Source organism: Achroia grisella, unplaced genomic scaffold (assembly GCF_030625045.1).
Source record: "Achroia grisella isolate CSIRO2021 unplaced genomic scaffold, CSIRO_AGI_Agris_v1 utg1179, whole genome shotgun sequence".
NCBI lineage: Eukaryota > Metazoa > Arthropoda > Insecta > Lepidoptera > Pyralidae > Achroia > Achroia grisella.
This window is the reverse complement of record NW_026712591.1, coordinates 1,328,968-1,350,979: the sequence shown is the minus strand read 5'-3', so window position 1 is coordinate 1,350,979 and position 22,012 is coordinate 1,328,968. Positions and strand designations below refer to the sequence as shown.

General features: G+C 29.8%; 1 protein-coding gene across 2 annotated transcripts in view; it reads left to right on the top strand.

Moving 5' to 3' along the window:
* Positions 1-22,012, top strand: part of LOC131852222 (proteoglycan 4-like) — a 78,007-nt gene that overhangs the window by 50,263 nt on the left and 5,732 nt on the right. For both annotated transcript variants that reach the window (XM_059202876.1, XM_059202867.1), the window contains 2 exons: positions 20,923-20,989; positions 21,641-21,711. In XM_059202876.1, coding sequence (XP_059058859.1) covers positions 20,923-20,989; positions 21,641-21,711 — 138 coding nt within the window. The remainder of the gene's footprint in view (positions 1-20,922; positions 20,990-21,640; positions 21,712-22,012) is intronic.

The following is a 22,012-nucleotide window of genomic DNA, read 5'->3' as shown; positions in this document are numbered from 1 at the left end:
TTATTAATAACTTTTATGTATCGTTCTTATTTTTCAAGTAGTGTAACATTTAGATAGAGTCAGAGTCTAAATTTCAAATTATTCTTTCATTTTGTTACTATATTTGTAGTCTGAATTGTAAAAATCATGCTATAAAAAAATAAGTACTCCATTGCCTACGAGTATTAATATTAACTTGTGATATAAGCCTTGTGCATTATTTCTGTACTTAAAATTTTGAACTTCAACTTATCTACCTTAATTGTATTAATTCTATATAGGTTCCTCCTTTCAAAAACATATAAAATTTAAGGAAAACAACACTCATGAGTTGTTCTACATATTTTTCTTATGATAAGAAAAGTATCAGTCTATCTTAACGAAAAGTACTTAACCTTTGTTGGACCTACTTTATTAAAACCATAGTAATTTCAATAATCACAAAGTTTACTTACCTACTTTAATAAAATACTTTCTCCATTACTTGGAAGTTGAAGCACTCTAACAATTGAGACTTGTAACTTAAAATTTCGAATACAACTTTTTTAACATGCTTTAGTAAACCTTTCTTGTAATTCCATAGGTATATATTAGAAGTTGTGCTAATGATTTTATCATATTCTGATTAACAATTAAATATACATAAAATGTTACTAACCGAACTAGTAAGACGTACAAAGCAGTTTTCACGTGAATGTGCCTTTGATTGAAAACTAGACGCCAGGCACTGGCCTTGAATACTTGATTGTGCTGACAACCGGAACATACGAGCTACTGTTCTGATATTGTTCATAAATGGTATCAAGTAATAGGTTCATTATTAGTATTAATAACATTACTGGAAATATACCGATACATGCAATAATATAATTAAACAAAACCTGTTTAATATTATTGTACTAGAAACTAAAACTTTAACCTTAATGACCTGGATATGGTAAAAGTTAGCTTTAATTATTTTACATCTTCTTTTGGGATCATCATCATCGTTATAGAAACTGGTGAACAATGCCCTGTTTTAATAGAGATCTTCCCTAATATCATTCAACAAATGCTATATATTGCTTTTTGTAATATTCTTAGTACTTTTGCGTTATTTCAGGAACATACTCAAAGTTCCTTATAAAACTGCGTCCAGAAAGGGAACGACACAAGTTTTACTGAAACATGTATACGGGTTTCATTGTGGTCACCTACTTGCTATGTTTTTACGAAAATGACAGTTACTGACCATCTCACGTTTTATATTTGCTGCTTTCAAATTCATATTTACGATTTGTCGACTACTAGTGCGAATAAATTGTAGAGCCCCATTAACAAACTGAAAAGAATTGCATTTTCCCTTTCAAAGTACTAACACTTTATATCAATCTGTTTATGCATAAAGCTGTCATTATTTTTTTAACTTATCAAGTAATATCGTTGATAAAATATATATTAACGATTACAACTTGTTCCTTGTAGATTACCGAGTTATCTTCATAGATTACAAAATAAAAATAAGATAAATCGAGATTCACGTTTGTATTACGAAAGATCTCTAAGTGTATTGCAGTGATATAAATTAATAGACCTTATAAATATGTCAAAGGTTAAATAAAGTAAAATGTTAACCGTCGTCATTATTTTGCCTTGTATATACCCATGTGTCTAATTGTACAAACTATGCCGTCACTAAACTTTTTAATTTATAATTTATTAGTACCTATTGAGTAAGACATTGGTTTCAGCAAAGTTTGGTGAAGCATTAAGACGGTATGTTGGTATAAGATTCTAATGTCTGAATACACACACACACCGTCACGACTTTTATCCCATTCGAGGTAGTCAAAGGCATTGTCAACTATTGATGTTATGGTGACTGCCACAATTGACATGTTAACATATTGAATCCAACATGGCAGTGGGTAAGCCTACCGAAGAAGCAATAAATGCAAATTTATTATATTATTAAAGATATTTGTAGTATCTCTCATCAATTTATCAAATTTTTTACATAGTCATTAGATTTGATCTATGAAGAAATGTATTTAAAAGACTATCTGCTCTTACGCAAGACAATTTTGTTGACTCTTTTAATTATGTTTTATGTCATGCATGTCTCATACTGAAGTTATATATTTGTTTGTAGAACAAAATCTTAGAATACACTACTTAAGCATAGGCATTGAATGAATGATTGTACACCTATTTTAATGTTATAAAACTGTATTAGATATTATTATTCAAATCAGTGTCGGCAAATCCGCAAGCAACTAATATAAATGAATAATACATTATCATAGCAGTAATGTATATCATATGTATAGTATATCTAAATAAACCAAACTAAATAATGGAATATTACAGAGCAATTGTCTTATTGAGTTGTGATAATACTGCGTTTAATAAATTCCTCTTTAGTAAAACTTATTCTGAGGTTATGGTCTACATTATAACATTGATTTGTTTATTCTAGTATACCAAATTGAATGGTTGAGATTTGTTGTAAAGGTCCGCTGTTATTTGTTGTGCCGAACGATACGATTGTAGAAGTGGACTAAATGTCAAGGGCGAAGAACTGACGAGGCGCCATCCGACAACACCACGCTCATCCTACAAGAAATTGTTTTTGAACTCAATTAAACTGCATATAAAACAGAAACCGCATAATCATAAAAGAATATTATTTATATTATTAACAAGATTTTGAATATGCATGGAAACAATTAATTTAAAACTGGAATGTCTCTGAATTAAAAGTCACCCTATTACTTTTTTGGGGGGTTTCGGCTATTGTCAGGTGCTAAGACCTGTAACACTGCGACCTGTATAGATCTATTGTGCTTATTCACCCTTATTACTTACGTACTCCTTATACAAACTCAATTTTCAAGAATACTGCAATATTAAATTAGATTATTCTGATTGTGTTTAATAGTGATTAATATATTTCAGTTTAGAAAAATATATTTTACAAGAAATTGAATCAAATAATTGTTATTTTACTAAAACATCTATATTAATATACAAACTATTAAGAATAATGAATATAAATCATTTCTGGTCGACGCTTTATCTCAAGCAAATAACATGCTTACAAAAGTATTACTCGCTGGTAGTCGGTTCAAATATCAGGGCCAATGTCAATGTATATGCGGATCGAGTTTTCGACAAGCTGTTCCATAATATTATTATGCTGAACTAGATATGACGGCATACTTCTATATTATATACAACATGACCATTCATTTTGTATCAATAATGCACGATTAAATTATTTCTGATCATACTTAAACGACTATGACTTACCTAATGGACCTAGTAGTTCGTTTTAAGAGATCTGAATGAGCCCTCAATCTCAACTATTTCAGCCGCCAAGTAACTTGTTATTAAGTTGTATATCAGTTGAAAGGTGTGATAAATTTTAAATTAAATTACATGATAAGAGGCATAATAACGTTGTTATTAGGAATTACATACAACGCATAAATGGAATTACGGGAGCCACAGATACGTGGCTCCTGTAATTCCATTCATGCGTTTCACCAACATGATAATGTTTGGTGTTCGTTCATGTGTGTGCGGTTACTACTTACAATCACGGCCGTCTTCGTTCCCTCGTATGAGTCCCTATGGGTTTGTAGTATGGTCTGCTATAGATTGATGAAGCTGTAAAGGAAAGCTGAAGCTGACACCATTAGAATAGTAAGAAAAAAACTTATAATCAGAAGGGTCATCCTCCTGCTTGCAAATTACATACATAAAAAAAACACGAGATCTCCCATATTTTTTTAAGTTTTTATTCTGCTTATCAGTAGTACAATATGTTTTTTTTGTTATTGAAACCCGTAACTAATAAGATATACATTTTATAACTTCCTTATCGTCTTTCTCAAAAAAGACTATACTTATTTTGAGTATTTTGAAGCAAAAAATGTACATAATCTATTTTTTTTTTCATAAATTAGAAAAAGTCTATTAGAAAGTCATTTGCATATTACCCGCTATGTAAAAAATTGGACTGAAGAAAATCATAACACAATAAGTAAGAAGATGAAAAAATACATTTGTTTTTTGTTCCGGGTGCTACGATGAAAGTAAAAGTTATGCGGCCTTGCATAAGTAGCCAGTATTTATCGACTTAGAAGAAGATATCTGCTCTACAAACAACATCTTATCAGGTTATATTATATCCCGACTCGATTAAATTAGGTTTCTAATAACTTAATCTACAATTGTTATTATATAGACAAGAAATTACAATTATATATTCTGATTATTTAATTATGCAATTTCTAATGACATACAACTCAAACTTTCACAATATCTAAACATTATACACATTTTATCGGACTTTAATACATTTCTTCACTTTGATGTAATAAATTTATATTTATTGACTTACTCTAAAAGTTTAGATATAATTTTCGTTGCAGGTTAAATAATTTTATATAGAGTTATTAATTTGTAACGGTAAAAAACAGAGCATTTGAAATTAATTTCTGTTCATATGTATCAAATTTATTTAGTTGATATTTTATTTCAAAGTGTAGTAAAAAAATATTTTTTTTTACACTTTGAAATACAGTAGTAATTATAAAAAAAGAGAATCAATATAGTTTACAAATATGTAAAGTGAAGTATAAGTTGATGACTTGTGTCATACCTTTTTATAATAAAAACCATATAAGTTCTTTTTGAAATGTAAATAACGTTATATGTCGAAGTACCCATATTTTTACTACAATTTACGTCTACTAGTACGGATATATTGCAATCGCTTGATATTCGTGAAATCTTGCACGAACTTTACACAACTCTCTTGACTCTCTTAACTGACACACAGGTTTATTAATAAGCCATACCTACCAAACCGTTACAAAACACTATGATAAAACTAACACAACACCCTACTTTATGGAACTACTACTTAGTTCGTGACATTAATCTATTAAAACAAAATTATTATATGTCGGAATACATTATCTAATTCATAGTAATTGTTTCGTGACCCGCTAAGGCAGCAGTAAGCTGCTAATTAAATATCAATTACCTGCATTTGTACAGTGCGACGTATTATTACGTTAAAAAGGTGATTCAGTTCTACGTGAATATAATTTTTGATTCAATTTTACGTAATTGACGCGTTCCATGTAAACGAACCGAGTAAAAGCGGGTTGAATGCGTTCCGAATTACGCAATAATGCGCCTGCGCACCGCGCCGCGCCGCCACCGCGTCGTCACGCGTTCGACCGTGGAACTTCGCCTGCGCCTTGTGCCTTAAATAGGTAGATGGATTATCACATTGACGTGTAGGTAAAGGGTTAACCCTAAAATATGCATCATTTCGATATTCACTAACTATGTTTTGGAGGTTAACAAAATTCCAATAACCTTATCCCTTTAAAAATATTAAAATAATTTACGTAATAAATCAAACGTTTGCGCCAGCCCACTTGCTTTATATATAAAGTTCTGTACCTATGTATGTATGTACTGCACTTTTTTTCATTGTGATATAGTCCACATATAAACTATTTATTATTGTCGACATTATCTACCCATTTCCGGGCAGGGATCTTTTAGGAAAGATATAAGGATCTCGTTGTACAAGACATTGCAAGGAGAAGCTTGGCCAGACGATTTAGTAATTTCAACTCAGCATGCAGAATGTATCAAATGCGAGGCTAAATATAGAAAAGGGAATCCGATCTCACAATACATCATTATCTTAATAATTGTATAGATTGATCTAGACGATCTTATTAGAGTTGTAGTCGAATAAAATGACTTTATTTAGAGGTCGCATAAATATGTTCTTATTAACAATTTATTGCCAATTAAATATCCTGAGAAACCATTTTTATTATCGGACACGTAGGTCACTTTAAATTAGCCATGGTTGTAAACTTCCAAATTAGATATTGCTTGTTAATGTTTTTCAACGTAATAGTTATGTACCGCTATATCTCTGTAACAATCTTCCAAATTACGCGTGTCTATTAGGAAAAATTACCTTGAAGATTAGAATAAGGCATGGAAAACATAATTAGTGCCCTTGACTCGCAACAACAATGATTTGCAGTCGATGCACACAGTACGCACCACCCACTTACTCGACAACTTTGCGTTAAGTAGATGAATCATCGTAATGCTATGTAATGTACAAATTTATATTTTAATCGAATATCTACAATAAAAAAAAAACAAGTTTATTGATTTATGGAACTAACATTTCTTAAGATCGCATGCAAAAGATTATTAGCATTTCGGTATAAATCATTAAAGGCCAAAGATCTCTCTCTGTTTTGGATTAATATTTTAATAGTTACCTATTATAAGTGCCACATTGATCACAATAATTACCTGAATAATTAAATACCTGTTAGAAAATCTTGTGTAAAAATAAACCATACAATATAGAGTTGAAGGCAATAACTGGGTATGGATGTATATCTAAACTTAGTTGTTCTTTCAGTATTAAAAAAACACGTTTAGGACCATACGCAGGATTTATTTTATAAATAATAATATTTTATTTCAGACAACATGATCCATTTTGTTAGTAACAGCTTAATAACATAACTTACCCTATGATATGGTAATAAAATATAAAATAAAAATAGAAACTAAATAAAAAATTAACATTTAACATATTACCTGTCCCACCTAGTGTCTTAGAATGGGACAGTCTATTATAACATAAATACTAACTTCTTTGATTGGATAATTTAAAATTATTACCACGTATTAAAATAATGATAACTAGATTCTTTATACTTGTTTTTCCTATATTTGTCCACAAAAGTCGACTTCGTATAACTATTCCTTTTATTCATATTGTGATCAATATTGTTTGAATTATTATTATTACCACATAACAGCTTGCTTTGTATCGAAATAAAAAACGAAGACTCCGTATTATGAGAATCCCATATAAACAATCTAAATTTTTACTATGTTTTCACATTCCATAAATTAACATGCCTGCCAACATGCGACACTGCAATATTTTCATCCTATTTGTTACTTGTACAAATAAAGTAATATTTATTAGATTTAAAAAAAGTCGATGAGCTACGATAATATAATATAGATATTAATACGCTATTTTTATTAAAAAAAAAGTCTAAAGTTAAAATAATTACATAAAGTATATGTATTTTATGTAATTGTTTTCATATTACATTTTGTTTCTTTGTAATATTAAATAATTACATATTTATTTTAAATAAACTTATAAAGGTAATATTTACTACCCCATTCCACGACTTCGTGCCCGTATAAATGTTTTCATTAATAAACCGATTAAAATAAAACAAGCGATGAATTTTAAGTGGTGTTTACCACAACACATTAGTGAAATACACACCCACAGTCCTTTCTAAGATTAGCTCGCACACATGTATACACATAAAAAAAATTAGACAAAATTCTAAAAATTACGGTTATGTAAAGTCCTTAATAATATATTTTCTCGTATATCCATGTATAGACAGCATTCAGTTACTTTTTTATATATCCAAATAAACTTGGAAACAGGTAGTACATACATATGTACAAGTAGGTAATATATTAGATGTTTCCCAAGTACCAGTTAGTAGAAAAAAAAAATTATACACAGATTAATTGAATTATTAATCCTATAAATTATTTAAACACTCCATGGCATCAAAATACTAAGTATTTATGCTACGCTTCAATAATGTACTACTACTATTAACCAATATGTTTATATATACATAATATTATACCTAAATAGAAAAGAAGTATAAATCTGCATATCTAAATAAAATTATCATATGGTTTCTAATAAGTTACAGTTAAAAACTTTTTCACAGGAGCAGAAATATCTATCTATTAATATTTGGCATATAATAAGTGTTTGTAATCTTTCGCACAATAGTGTTAGAAGTTCAGACATGTAGGTGTAAGATACTATTTTCTTTTGACATGTAACATTCATGTAAGTGATTGTAATCACTTTAACTACGATTAAGTTATCTAAACAGCACTACATTGAATAATGTATTATCGTGATCCGTCAATTTGTTCATTAACTACTCATCCTGCCTGCATTAGGTAATTTATTGGCAGACACAATAAGAAGTGCAGAAGCCTGTTAATCGTGATGTAAATAGACTTCCTGTAATTTATTACTTTTCATTAATAATTATGTAGCGTAGCGAATAACTAAATAATTTCATTTATATATTGAAATCATAACAAAATTAGTATGGGACTAAGACGGAAGTAAAACCTGTATAATATAAATAATGTTATCAAAATCAGGGCGGAATTGGCGAAGATTTGCGTAACATGTCCTATTCTATGCTGTTTAGTTATTAACCTGTTATGCCACTACTGAGAAAACTACTTCTCCGTGTTCCTTCCAAATATCTTTACTTAGGTATGTGTATAACCCACACACAAAAGAATACACCTTAATTGTGAAACTGCTTTCTTGGTATGTTATTACACATAAATACATTATACAGTATATTATATGTGTATATATAAGTTTTTTTTTATACCACGTAGGTGGGAAACAAGCATACGGCCCATCTGATGGTAAACGGTTACCGCAGCCTATGGACGCCTGAAACACCAGGGGGGTCATATACGCGTTGCCGACCCTTAAGAAACCTTAATGTACCCTTCTTGAAAAACCCCAGGCTGTAGTCTCTCGAGAAAACCTCGACAAGTAGTTCATTCCACAATCTAAGTGTACGCGGGAGGAAGCTCCTCTGAAACCGCACTGTCCGAGACCACTTAGGTTCCAGCATGTGGGGATGAATTCCCTGTCGATGGCGAGTGGTGCGATGGTAAAAGGTAGCCGTAGGCATTATGTCAAACAATTCATCAGAACACAGTCCGTTGTATATACGGTAGAACACACAAAGTGTATACATATTTACTTTAAAAAAAAAATAACCTTAATTATAAAAGAAGAATGTGTACCGATTACTTAGTATCTTCTTAAATTTCGCCCGAATCACCTGTAGTCAACTAACAATGATATTAAATTAAAGAACTATAACTTAATATAATTACTACAGCAGACATTCTGTAATGATTTTTCTGAATATTTTGAAATCTTCATTCATTTAAACTAAATAGGGTCCGTCTAATTTTAATTAATACCTCTCGCATTTTCACTTACTTGTACCTAATCAATTCTTGTTTTATTTTATTTTCTGCGTACTACCAATTAATTACTAGAAGGTATCTAAACATTTTTCTATTGAAACCATCGGCTTCAAGAGCATTTTAAGCATCCAAGTAATTAAACCATTTCCGTTACAGGTACGTCCACCAAGGCCTTCGATTCGAATGTTAATATTTAACTTTCAATGCGAATTTAGCCTTAGGTTGATAGATACGTGTCTTAAATATAAATATTGAAATTAGTATATTAAATCATAATTATATGATTTTGCAAACGACTAATTAAAACCATATGTCAAAATTTGCGCGAGTGTGGGCCACACTAGTTAGGTACTTGATCGGTTCGTTCGGACGTTAATTTCAATAATTTGTCAATTGCGATCATCTCAATGTCCCACCCCACTCTTCTCTTTTGCACCTGCATTCCCCACTATCGGTATATATATATTTATAATATTAGTCTCCCAATCATCGACGACTAAGAGGATGGAACCAGTCTAATTTATCAATTCGTTTATAATTTTTCATTTAATTTGTGACTTTTATACGCTCAATTTTATAATTTTAGGCAGATTACTTTCTGTAATAAGCACCTTATTGGTATTGTTTACTAATAACATTATTAAATTTAATTGCATGAACAAGTTGAAGTAATTACATATTACGTCTTATTCTATTACACAATTGAAATGTTCATGTGGAAGTAGGTGGTGTACGGAAGGTGCAACTGTAGGTAAAGTTTAGCGTATACATGTGGCCACGAAAAAAAGGTCATGGGAACATCGGTGTGCTGTGTGCAGGAGTTGAATATCACGCCGCATAATGACAACGTAAATTTTAATTGCGATGTTCATAAGATATTGGCCGACTGCGTAAACAACATTTTTGAGACAGAAAAATGTCAGGGAATGTCACCGTTATATAATATGAAAATTATGACAGCTGTTCTCTATGTTACGTCAATACGGAACGATTTCTATGATTTCATTTTATAACGTTAAAGTAAATTGAATTATACAAGAATGTATTCGTACAATGAAACTAGTAATAATTATATACTCGTATAGCGATTGAATAGTTTTATGTTTAATCATTTTTTGTATTTTTTATTCTTTGTTAATACCAACCAAAAAATATAACTTTAACTGATTCTATGGTTTTATAATCGTATTACTACTTAAGTGTTGTAATTTGTAGTTCAACTGTAATTTATTTTCTAACTTTAATTAATATTGCTTATTCTAAATCTTAATATACATATAAAATAAAAAACCGATAGGTGCCTAATATTAAGGAACACAAAAATTTCCAGACTTTTTACACAGACAACACATAGAACTAATATAGACAGATTATTCAATCAAGAAAACATTCATCATTGTTAATATGTGAATAAACAATGTAAAACTTCTGTGAATTAGGGAGGAAGTATCTTGGAATTTGACGGAGGCGGGACTGAATGTTGACTAGCAGCGAAATCTAGTGGCAGTGCTCAATTCTATAAGCAAAGCGATTTTCTTATAAACATTTTTTTCTTATCTTAAAAGTACATATGTTTTTGAAAAAGTCTTGTATAATATATAATAAAAATAATCATAACTTAAAACACTGTAATGGTATAAAAATAGTATTTAAAACGATGTACGCCTAAAAATCACGATATTGTTAAAATAAATTACAAAAATGTATATTTCCATATTTAAATGTATTAAATGTATTAAATATGGAAATATACTTTTTTGTAATTTATTTTAACAATATCGTGATTTGTAGGCGTGGAAAGTAAGAATATCCTATAATTTCCTTGCTATCAACACCCGAAAATAAAAATATCGTTATTACTATGTATGATTAAGAATCTGTATCCATATCTATATCCATCTGTGTTTTTACTTTAGAAACAAATGTATTAGGCATGTAGCCTTATAAATATTTGTCTATCGACGATTATTAGCAATTCTACCCAAACGACAGGTATTATTAATGCATTAAAAATTATAAAATTTATTAATTAATAACTAATATGAAAGATACGTAATACAATTGCTTATGAATTAGATTATTAGACTTTGTATTTTCTGTTTACCGCTATGTCGTGTGTTTTGTACCGCATTGCTTCATCAACCGGTGACGACAATCCCACGCCGTAATATCGAGAACAGTGCGTGCGCGTGGCTCGTGACCTTCGTCCTGCATACCGTGGTCGACTCATCCAGGATACAGGATACGCACTATTTGCCAGAGGCAGCTGGTCATAGGGGACAATGACCCATACTGTCGACAGTCTATCATTACCGTACTATTCTGTATACTGTCGACAGTCTAGACGTACCTAATCCGTATTGGTAAGGTATATATAAGTCTTCATATTATGTACAGGATTATGATTTATTGTTTTCACATCTCTATATATTCTTTACGACAATCTATTGAAATTGATTCCTTTCAAAGTAATTTCAATCATGACCAATTAATATGTCATATCTAAAATATATCAAGACAGAAACAAATAAAATCTATTTAAAAATTAAATCATCGAAATTAGTTCATGATTCTCGAATACCGGTCACACAAAATACATGGATTTGAGAATTTTCTCCTTTTTTATTTTTTTTAATATAATAAATATGTAGAGTAAATGTATTTAAATAAGATAATAAGATGCATGGTTATAGAATTATATATGCTCTGTATATAAGTATAACATTACAATTCGAACCTTCAATGGCACATAGCTAAAATTACCGACGCCAATAAAAAAATAGGTATTTCAAATCGCTCTATTGTAATAAGAAAATATGTGCCTCAACTTTTTCTAATATTTCTTTCTATATATTATTAAAGAAAAATTTACTGTAAAACAGTTTACGCTTACTTGCTTTCTCAATTTCTAGTAGTTTCTTTTGTAATGAAATCGTTATACTTACATATTGTTTTTTTTTCTTTAGATTTATATTTTTTTATTAGATTAAATCTAATCTTTGATAAGTCATTACTGTTAGTAAACATTTTCAAGAAAGTTAAATATTTATTAAAGAGAAGAAAGATACATTCACTAATTATAAATACTTTATCTTCTATTTTGTTAAATCTCAATATCAAATGAATCCATGCAACTAATTGATGAATCATACTATGTATATTATGTAGACCAGTATTCCAACGAAATTATTATCTTATTATCTATGTGACACTACCATATATTATAGGGCTGTAGTTACGACATAGTTCATTCCATAGACGGACTTGACCTAACACACTTCAGTTTATCATGAAGAATTAAAAAAGTAAATAGAGAAAAACTAAAGTCTGGTACGTATTAAATTTTTGAATATATTTTGACTTCTATATTCATGCTGAGTAACATTTTAAAAATAACATCATTATCTTATTGTATGACAATATTTTTTTTTGACAATTTGCATTATTTGCATTATAGATCGACTTGACTTGATCCTTCAACCCATTATAAATATTTACAAAAAGACAGTAGGGTTGCTAGAAATCGCAGCAACCCCACTGTCAGACCTTTACACGAGTACCATCCCAGATCGACTTCTACGCGATTCTCCCCGCAAACCATCGTGGTAAGAGGATTTTTTTAGTTAATACTTTATCTGAAAACAGTCTGGAATCCTAGACTGTATTAACGATATTAAATAATAATATCTATGCGAGAAAAAACTACCATAAATTATTTTATAGATTTAACCAAGCGCATATCAGTCTATCACGAAGAATTACGAAACCAAATTGAGCAAAACAAAGTCTGAGTACATTTAAATTCTTGAAATGTGCTGATACAGTTTGTAATATTTCAGAGCAAAAATTTTGAAACAAAGCACGTTATTTAAGACGACTTAAAATTGCATCCATAAAGTGAATAATAAATTATTCTTATTATTGCGTAGGCGGCATGAGCGACATCGATATGTGAAAATGATAAGCACAATCGCGTCGTGAATCTGTCTCTGTATTTAAATACACAACCAGTAGTTAAATGGTCCAAATATGGTTTAGATAATTCAGCACTCATGGCGACATAGGTCAAAATTATTAACTTAATTGTGCTCTGTGTAGGTGGAGCATTGTTCATGATTTTAATACGTGCATCGTATGAAACATTTATGAATAGTCTTGTTATTTTATAGATATTTGACTATGTAGTAATAACCAAGATATTACTATGATAAATCTACTAAAATAGTTTTGACAAGACTAAATTTGTTACATCACTTTTATCGATTCTAATATGCCAATCAATGTATTGCATGAATATTGTCACGATTTTGTTTTGAATTTGCCGTATCTATCGATATGATTGTATGAGTTTGTTATACATGTACAATATCAAAGGGAAAGGATCTGTGTTCAAAATTAGAATGATTTCATGATGAGGCCTCACATAACTTTTAACTCTTCAATTCAAAACTATACAACGCAAGATTGTCGTCACTAATTGCCAAGATGTATTCACATATATATTTTTTTAAGTTATTTATATACTAAAGCAATAGAATAAAGTATGCAAGATATAAATATATAGTAAAATTGAAAATATTGTTAAAAAATAAATTAGAAATAGTAATAATATAATGAGTAAATCATTCATTATTTTGTTCTTGAACATGAACTTAATTTTATTCAATAAATACTTTAGTAATTTAATACTAAAGTACACTAGCTGAGTACACTAGCGGAGCGAACAGCTCACTATTGTGCGAAGCTCCTAAATAAATAAAGAGAAATAAATTACTTTATCATATATATATATATATATATATATATATATATATATATATATATATATATATATCAATAAGTTAAATTATCTTTTATATATTATATTAACTAAATGACTGTACCTACCTAATTTTGAAATAATAATTCTGAATTTCTATTATGAATTATATAATTTGATTACTAAAATGTCTGAAAAGTTATTTAAATAATAACGACATAGTTTTCACCAATGATCACGTTCTATATAAATTAAATATTATTCTTTTTTAAAACCATCAAAGCGAAACGCTATCCGAAGTTATAGAAGAGACTTACTATGTTCAAGTTATTTATTTCTTTTGAGAAATATAAATTACAAAATATATATTGAGTAAAGTATTGCGTATCTAAGCAGAATTTACAAAATCCAAAAGTGTTTAGATCATTGTTTTGATAAATTTATATGGATACGTACTTTAAGTGTATGTATTATTTAAATAGGTGTATTGCATTCTTGCTACTTACTATATTACTACATCACAATTGCTTTCTAAATTGGACAGTATCAAAAGATTACAATGTATACACATTATCTTCTTGATAAGTAATTTTCGTACCACAATTTACATAAACTCAGCATACCTTTGATGCCCTCGGTGGTCTAGCGTTTAGCACACCACCGTACTTCCGATGGTCGCGGGTTTGATTCCTCGCACGGTGCAAACATTTGTATTCATGAGTATGATTGTTTGTATCAGCCTGGGTGTTTTCTATCTATATTATGTATGTATTTGTAAAAAAATATCAAAGTATTAATATCAGTTGTCCACAACCCATGACACAAGATCTACTTAGCTAGCTTTAGCTTACAGTGGGACTAGATGGCGCTATGTTAATCGTCCAGGGTTTTTTTATTATTATTATTATTATACCATACCAACCATTCAGGTATCACTGTAGGTATTGTACGATCTGTCTTTATCTATATAATATCCATATGAGTTCCGTAAAATACTAATACTGACATCCTTGATATTTCTAGTAGAGAGGTAATAAATTTCAGAGATTGTTGATTTGCTTACAAATACTGAGAATTCTCTGGAAACCATGCCCACAAAAATAGCAATAAAATTACATGAAATACTTGCTTGTTTTCAATTTCGCAATATTTCGATCTCCCTTGCAAAATTGAAAACTATGCTTTGTTTCCAAGAATACCTACTTAATTAGCTTGCTACGTAAGATATAATTAGTGTGTAATATTAGTTTTAATAAGATATATACAACAGATTTAGAATTTCGTTAATTGATTAATACTAAGTATAGCTGTTTGGTATTCTGAGGCACAAAAGATCTTGATTTATTGGTATAGACTTCTTGCAACTATGGTGGAATAGTTCCAAGAAGTCCAACAACTATCTACTAGTTACCAGAACCGTTGTTATCACAATCTTTCGCTATGTTACTGGCATTAGTAATAATAAAATCATTTTTTTATTTATTATCTAATATTAATTCACAGAATATACATGAAATCTAATTTGGTGGAGTTTTATAGGGCAATCATAGCATTTCAAATAAAAATAGATTTTAAATACAACAATAATGTAGTAGTTTGCCAGTAGCTACAAAAAAATATTTATTGTTGTTTAAGCATAATAAAATAATAATAGATATTAAAAAATATATGTAAATGTGGTGTCCGTTACTTTGATACAATTCAAATTATAATGCTCCTTTTTAGCGCGTGAGCTCCTAAATGAACGAGTGACCGCCTTACAGGGTTGCCAACCTGAAGAGGGGTGTACACCAACAATAAAATTCAGATACGTTGCTTTACCCCTCACCCAAGTGCGATAAAAACACTTTCAATCGCAATTTTATCGTAAAAATTTAAGTTCATGTCTAATTAGCTAACACCACTATTGTAATGTATATATATAATTCCAATCATTAGCAGAATATTTTAAATTCTTATAATTTCTTCAATAAAATTGTTCATGCGAATGAGCTAAAAATACCTTTTTTTGTAAAATCGAGTTTTTCCGGTTACGTGTAATTCTAAACAAAATTGTTTGAAGGCGATCTGACTCTGTCTAGAATCTGAGTGTTAACGTTAATATTAGTTGCCTTATCCAATGGACTAAATTTCAACAAATTTAATTAGTTATTGTAGAACATTTTCATATCGACACGTTATACATAAGAGGGGTGGGCTAAAAAGTGCAGCTCTAAAATATTTATCCTCATACCAAGAAATAAAAAATCTAATTTATTATGTAAAATTAAAATAAATAATATACGACGGTAAAAATGTCCACATACTGAAATCCAAAAACCTCATACTATACGAGGATTTTCGTACAGTTGACATCCATGCCATATGCTATAGTTATACGCGACGCGACACACTTGATGATATAACGGTCCACGTTTGCGCATTATTATGACCCGTTACAACCTTGTGTCCTCATCGTAGAACAAATATACATAATAATACATATATACACTTATCTACTATGCCACGCTTACCTTACTACAAATGAGCCTGCGGTTTTTTTACACAGTATGTTTTTTATGTTATATTATTGTAACGCGGTGGTCCCCGCGACTTCATTCGCATGGACATTTACGTGACATTTTCACGAAATATATTATTACATATTCATTCCAAATGACATCCTAATTTCTCAAGCCGATAAACAGATGTTTATCGCCCCGTGAAGATTTCACTTTTTTTTTAATGGAGAGAAAAGATGGTCCTTTAACTGTAATAATTAAATTGTTTTTTTGACTACTACCTTCATCTGTACCTAGTAGAAATACTATATAGTGTAATATATTATAGAAATATTATAATCATAATTAGAAGTTCGAAAAACTCGAACGCATAGTACCTCTATATAGGTAAATATAAGAAAAGTGTTATCAAAATCATTCAAGGTTGGGTTAAGATATTGTGTAAACACGCATCGTGATTAAAACAAAACAAGCCGACTTGAGAAGCTTCATTATTTTAAAGTCACTTAAAAATATCTCAATCATGCATGACATAATAATAATAAACATTACTATAAAAAATGCTCCAGTTATCGATTGTTATCCAATACATTCCGTAAGTGTTTAAGTTACCTAACACAACAAAACTATTATTGTAATAGATACAGCCTCCATAGAGTCTTATGAATCATTCACTATTAAGACATTATACAACACTGATAATGGTTAACATTATTAATAACAAAGATGGATTGAATGATATTGTTTATAAAACTAATAAACATTCCGTCGTCAAAGATTTAAATCGATGTTCTGTAAATGAGATAGCCACTGTCACTAAAACAGGCCTACTTAATATTTGTAATGTATGTAATCTGTAAAACGATATATTACATTCATTTGGTTTCACTTTAATACATATGGTATTATAAAGAGAACCAGAGCGTCGTGGTGTAGTGATTTCCTATCATAACTTGGTGTAAGTTGTGAAAACGGTCATGAGACCTTTGGAAGGACGACGCGACGCCGCCCGCGGCGTAAAAAAAATGTTTTAATTTGTATATTGGACAGACTCTCCAGTGAAGGAAATATTGATGAAACACCTAAAAATTCATTTGACGGGCGGCGATATGTTCCTACTAATTTGGATACAAATATACCGAGAAAAAGGTGAACAAGTCAATTGTTGCGTTCACTACGACATCGATGTTGGTCGGGTTTGAAGTGCCCTCTGCATTTGCCTCGTTAAATTATAAAGGCCAGCTGCGACCTACAGTATTAGATTTCAGGCAGAAAAGTGCCTATTTTTCACCTTATCTTATCCAACTATGTATTTTTTCTTTATATTTTAAATAAAAAATTAACATTAAAAGTAATATGTATATTTATATAGTCTACAATAGATTTGTTATATTTGCTGCTTTTGATTGCGCTTACTATTTTACACAAACTATTATTTGTTAAAAATAGAATAATAATTGTTAGTTTAGGCAACAACTCGATAAAATTATTCCTCATTCTTGTTGCTTCTAACAAGATCTCTAATTACTTTTTTACAAAACATGCCAAGATATTTGTAGCATTGTTATGAGTTTCTCTTTCGTCTATTAATGAATACAAGATTTACTTACAAGGTACAATTACAGGCCTATTGCAAACTATTGTGTTTTATAGGTATTATCTGTACCTAGGTATAGGTATATTTCTTAATTAATAACAGGATTTTAAGACCATATAAGAAATATCGGTATCACATTACAACTGTATTTTCATGTGAATGTAATTGAATTTCTTTATTTGTTCTGAAGTGTACCTACTTCAATTATATATTTGTGTATTATTATGTTAACACCATATTCAACAGAATATAGACTTCTATTCAAAATCCACAACTAACACCTTTAATTGAATACATTAAAATACACACTCTATGTTATAAACTAATATTGTAATCATCAGGTAACATCATAGACTATACCTAAGACAGAACCTACATTCTGTGTTGAGTATACAGTCACGTTTCTCTCAATAGGTGGCTAAATTACAGACGATCTTTAAGCACGACATGGACATCATATTCCTACTTTATTACATACAAATCTCATTTTATTACATAATATTAGCTAGTAATATAGTGAATACACACAGACGGACATCATCTAAACATCTCGCCGACTAGGGGGGCACTCCTCCGTAAAATTGTATGTATAAAAGTGATGTTAATAAAAATACTCAGCGATGTATATTCGCTAACCAGACAAAGAAAAGTTAATCAAAACTATTTGTAGAACTAAGCCTTATTTAAAGTAAGGCTTATTTGTAATTCCAAAAATTACTCATTTTACAAATATTAAGAAGGCCAGTGTCAGCCCAATAAGTAACAATTCCTTGAAACATTTTATAGTATTACCTTATTTTTCTAAGGGCTCTGATTATAATTTGAGAGAAAATTTTAATTAATTTATTTCTACTTAAAAGACGTCTTAACACAAACTTACATCTAGATTACGAAAATAGTTTTATTACCATTTGGCACTTTAAATAAACATTTAATTAACTCAATAGTCAGTCGTGGAGGGTGTTGTATGGAGGTTGTAAGGAGTGACATTAATTGCAATTGTGACATCGTTGTATAAATAATATACGAGTAATTATATCTAAATGCGTAGTTCTAAATTTTGAGACATATCTAATAATCAAGCCGTGGGCAGCGTCGAAGTCCGAGGTTTTGTTGCGTGTGCACAAGCCATTACTGTTGTCTCGCTGTTTTGCTCCAGTTTGGTGCCGGTCCACCGGCTCAGTCTTACGAGGAAACCACGCCCTAGGACTCTCTGACACAACAGCTACTGATTGCAACAGCTTTCACGATATCGAATAACATTCACCACTATTATGTGTAGTTAGCAACATTTTGCGGTATTTATTACAAAATAACCAAGTCAACAAACATTATCTCAAATGAAATAATAGATATAAAATCTACGTTTTGCCTTTATGTATAAGTTATACCTAGTAGATAATCAATATGTTATATAACCTCACAAATTACTGCCCTTTGTTTGATCAACTGGTAATCGTATTCCTCTCCAACAAAAGTCTAGAAGTTGATACATTGCACAAGTATAATGTAAGTATTTGTATTGACATTATTTAAATAATATTTAATATTAACAAAGGTTACATTTGATTATTTAATAGGTATTGCTGTTATAAACTATAATTTCATTAAAATAGTGAAGATCATACAGTTTTCATAATGCACATGCATACCTAGTAGGTGGTAGTCCAATATATATACATATATCTTCTAAAGGTTATCTATTTTATTATTCACATCATAAAACAATAAATACTTAATGGTATAATAATATTTATAATACTTCAAATATGCAACATATTGATTACAGTATCTATGTACATATATGAAAGTGTAACCGTACAAGTTTCTAAAACGATTTCTTACTAAATATGAATGATGATAGGTACTCAAGTGCATATGAACGTATCTACTACACTATCACTATAAATTGGATAACTGTATTGAGTTACAATTTAAATGGCTGTTACATCACTTTAATGGTCTTGTTAATGGTTTGGCATATAAAGGGATTGATTAAGTCTAAAGATACTTTCTATGATATGATGTACTGACGAAGTGTTGAATAGAGAACAACAAATAATAATATAATTAGAAAGGCATTCATATTACAGTAAAATAATGACATTCCAATAACCATATGTAATACTAAGACATATAAAAATAATGAATTGTTTTGTTATTGATTGACAAGAGTAAAATTAAGACTTACATGTAGTAAAATTTTCACAAATGAAAGTCATGCTGGCATATATTTTTATGATGAATAGTAAGATGATTATCATCAATATCAATGTGTCATTAGGGTATACTTAACAAACCTTAATTAATAAAGCCAATTGTCTGTTAATATTAGCAGTATACGAACTATAAGATTTGTTAAGAAATCGGTAGAGCCAATCTATCTCTCTTCACATGATTGATAATTACCCAACTTGTCCATATACATTACAATTAGGTAGTAAAAATGTTACTCAGGCTCTGTTGCAGTGGAGATAATGCTTTCAACCGCTACGTAATCATGTCTCATATGTGACCATTTCTAGGAACTAACTTAAGGACCCATAATTTCACTGTAATACCACATAATTTCACTGACATATCTCACGCTCTTATCTTCAAATTAACTATTTAAATAATATAAATAAATACTACAAGTATTTAGCACAATCTCATGTACTACTTCCTCAATTATTCAAAGTAGACCACTTTTTATATCGAAATATTTAATTGTCATATTATGTAATTTTGGATGAGGTATATCGGAACAATTCATTGTGGACGGATAATTGTAGTGAGACTATTGTTCAGCTTTGATTCGCGTGCGAATGGCACGACCCGACTATTGTTCTAATAGATATTAATAGTTATGTTCGCGCGGCCTGTTATTAAATTATGATCAAAGAATGTATGATTGGGAACATTTGGTTAGATTATTATTTAATTAATTTTAATTTCACGTATTTGATTTACAGATGCGACGACAGGCTCGGATATCAACTGGCGGCGCGTTGGTCGTGCGCTCCGCCTCTGCACTGCAAGGTATTTTCATACTTTTCTATATCACGACAGTACAACATATCTCCGAAATCAATTTATATATAACAGACCTTTTAAATACGAGTTTATTACATTATAAAATTATGCCTACAAAGGACGAACATAAAATAGTAATTAAACGGGGCCATAACATTCGTAAAATATTTTAAACAAAGGATTATACTTATTTTAATTCACACAGCGAAGCACGGAATATGAACAGATAAAAAAGTATCTACAATAATTAAATTGATCAATAAAATTTTACAAGTTTGATATGAAATCATCTTAAAAATACAAATATCTGAATTAAATAAAAAAACATTGAATTAATAAATCTAAATCAGAACGAACGGAATAAAAACTTTTTGGACATCTAAAAAACATATATTTTGGATTATTACTTACACTATTTATTAAATTATTCATACGTATAATTATACATTATATTAACGAGGTATTTATATTAGACGTTAAGAATCAACCTATAACCAAGGTGTTAATACAGCATGGAAATCGGGAACTCTTAATATTATTATGTGAAATATCTCGTTTATAGTGTGTACTATTGTAAACAACCAAAATTAGATCCACTTCACAGTCAAGTGTGTTGAAAGTTGAAAAAATTAAATAACCATATTTTATATATTTCAGTATGGCTATGGCTGTTAATATTTATATTTCAAAACGAAATCAAAGAAATATCCGGAACTATTAAGCCAGGTGTAAGTATATTTTTTACTAATATTACAAAGCTGAAGAGTTTGTTTATTTGAACGCTCTAGTCTTAGTACCTATTTGGTTCAAATTAAATAAAAATATTTATCTCAGTAGCCCATTTATCGAATGTTATATAACATCGTGTTCCGGCCTTCGATGAGAAGTGACACAGATGTTGCGTGGTCTGCTAGTACCTAATTAGATATTTTACATACATTGAAAACTAATAGAAAATATGTCATTTATATGAGTTTATATTTACTCTTTAATGAATCGAAAATAAAATGCATTTAAATCATATCCTAA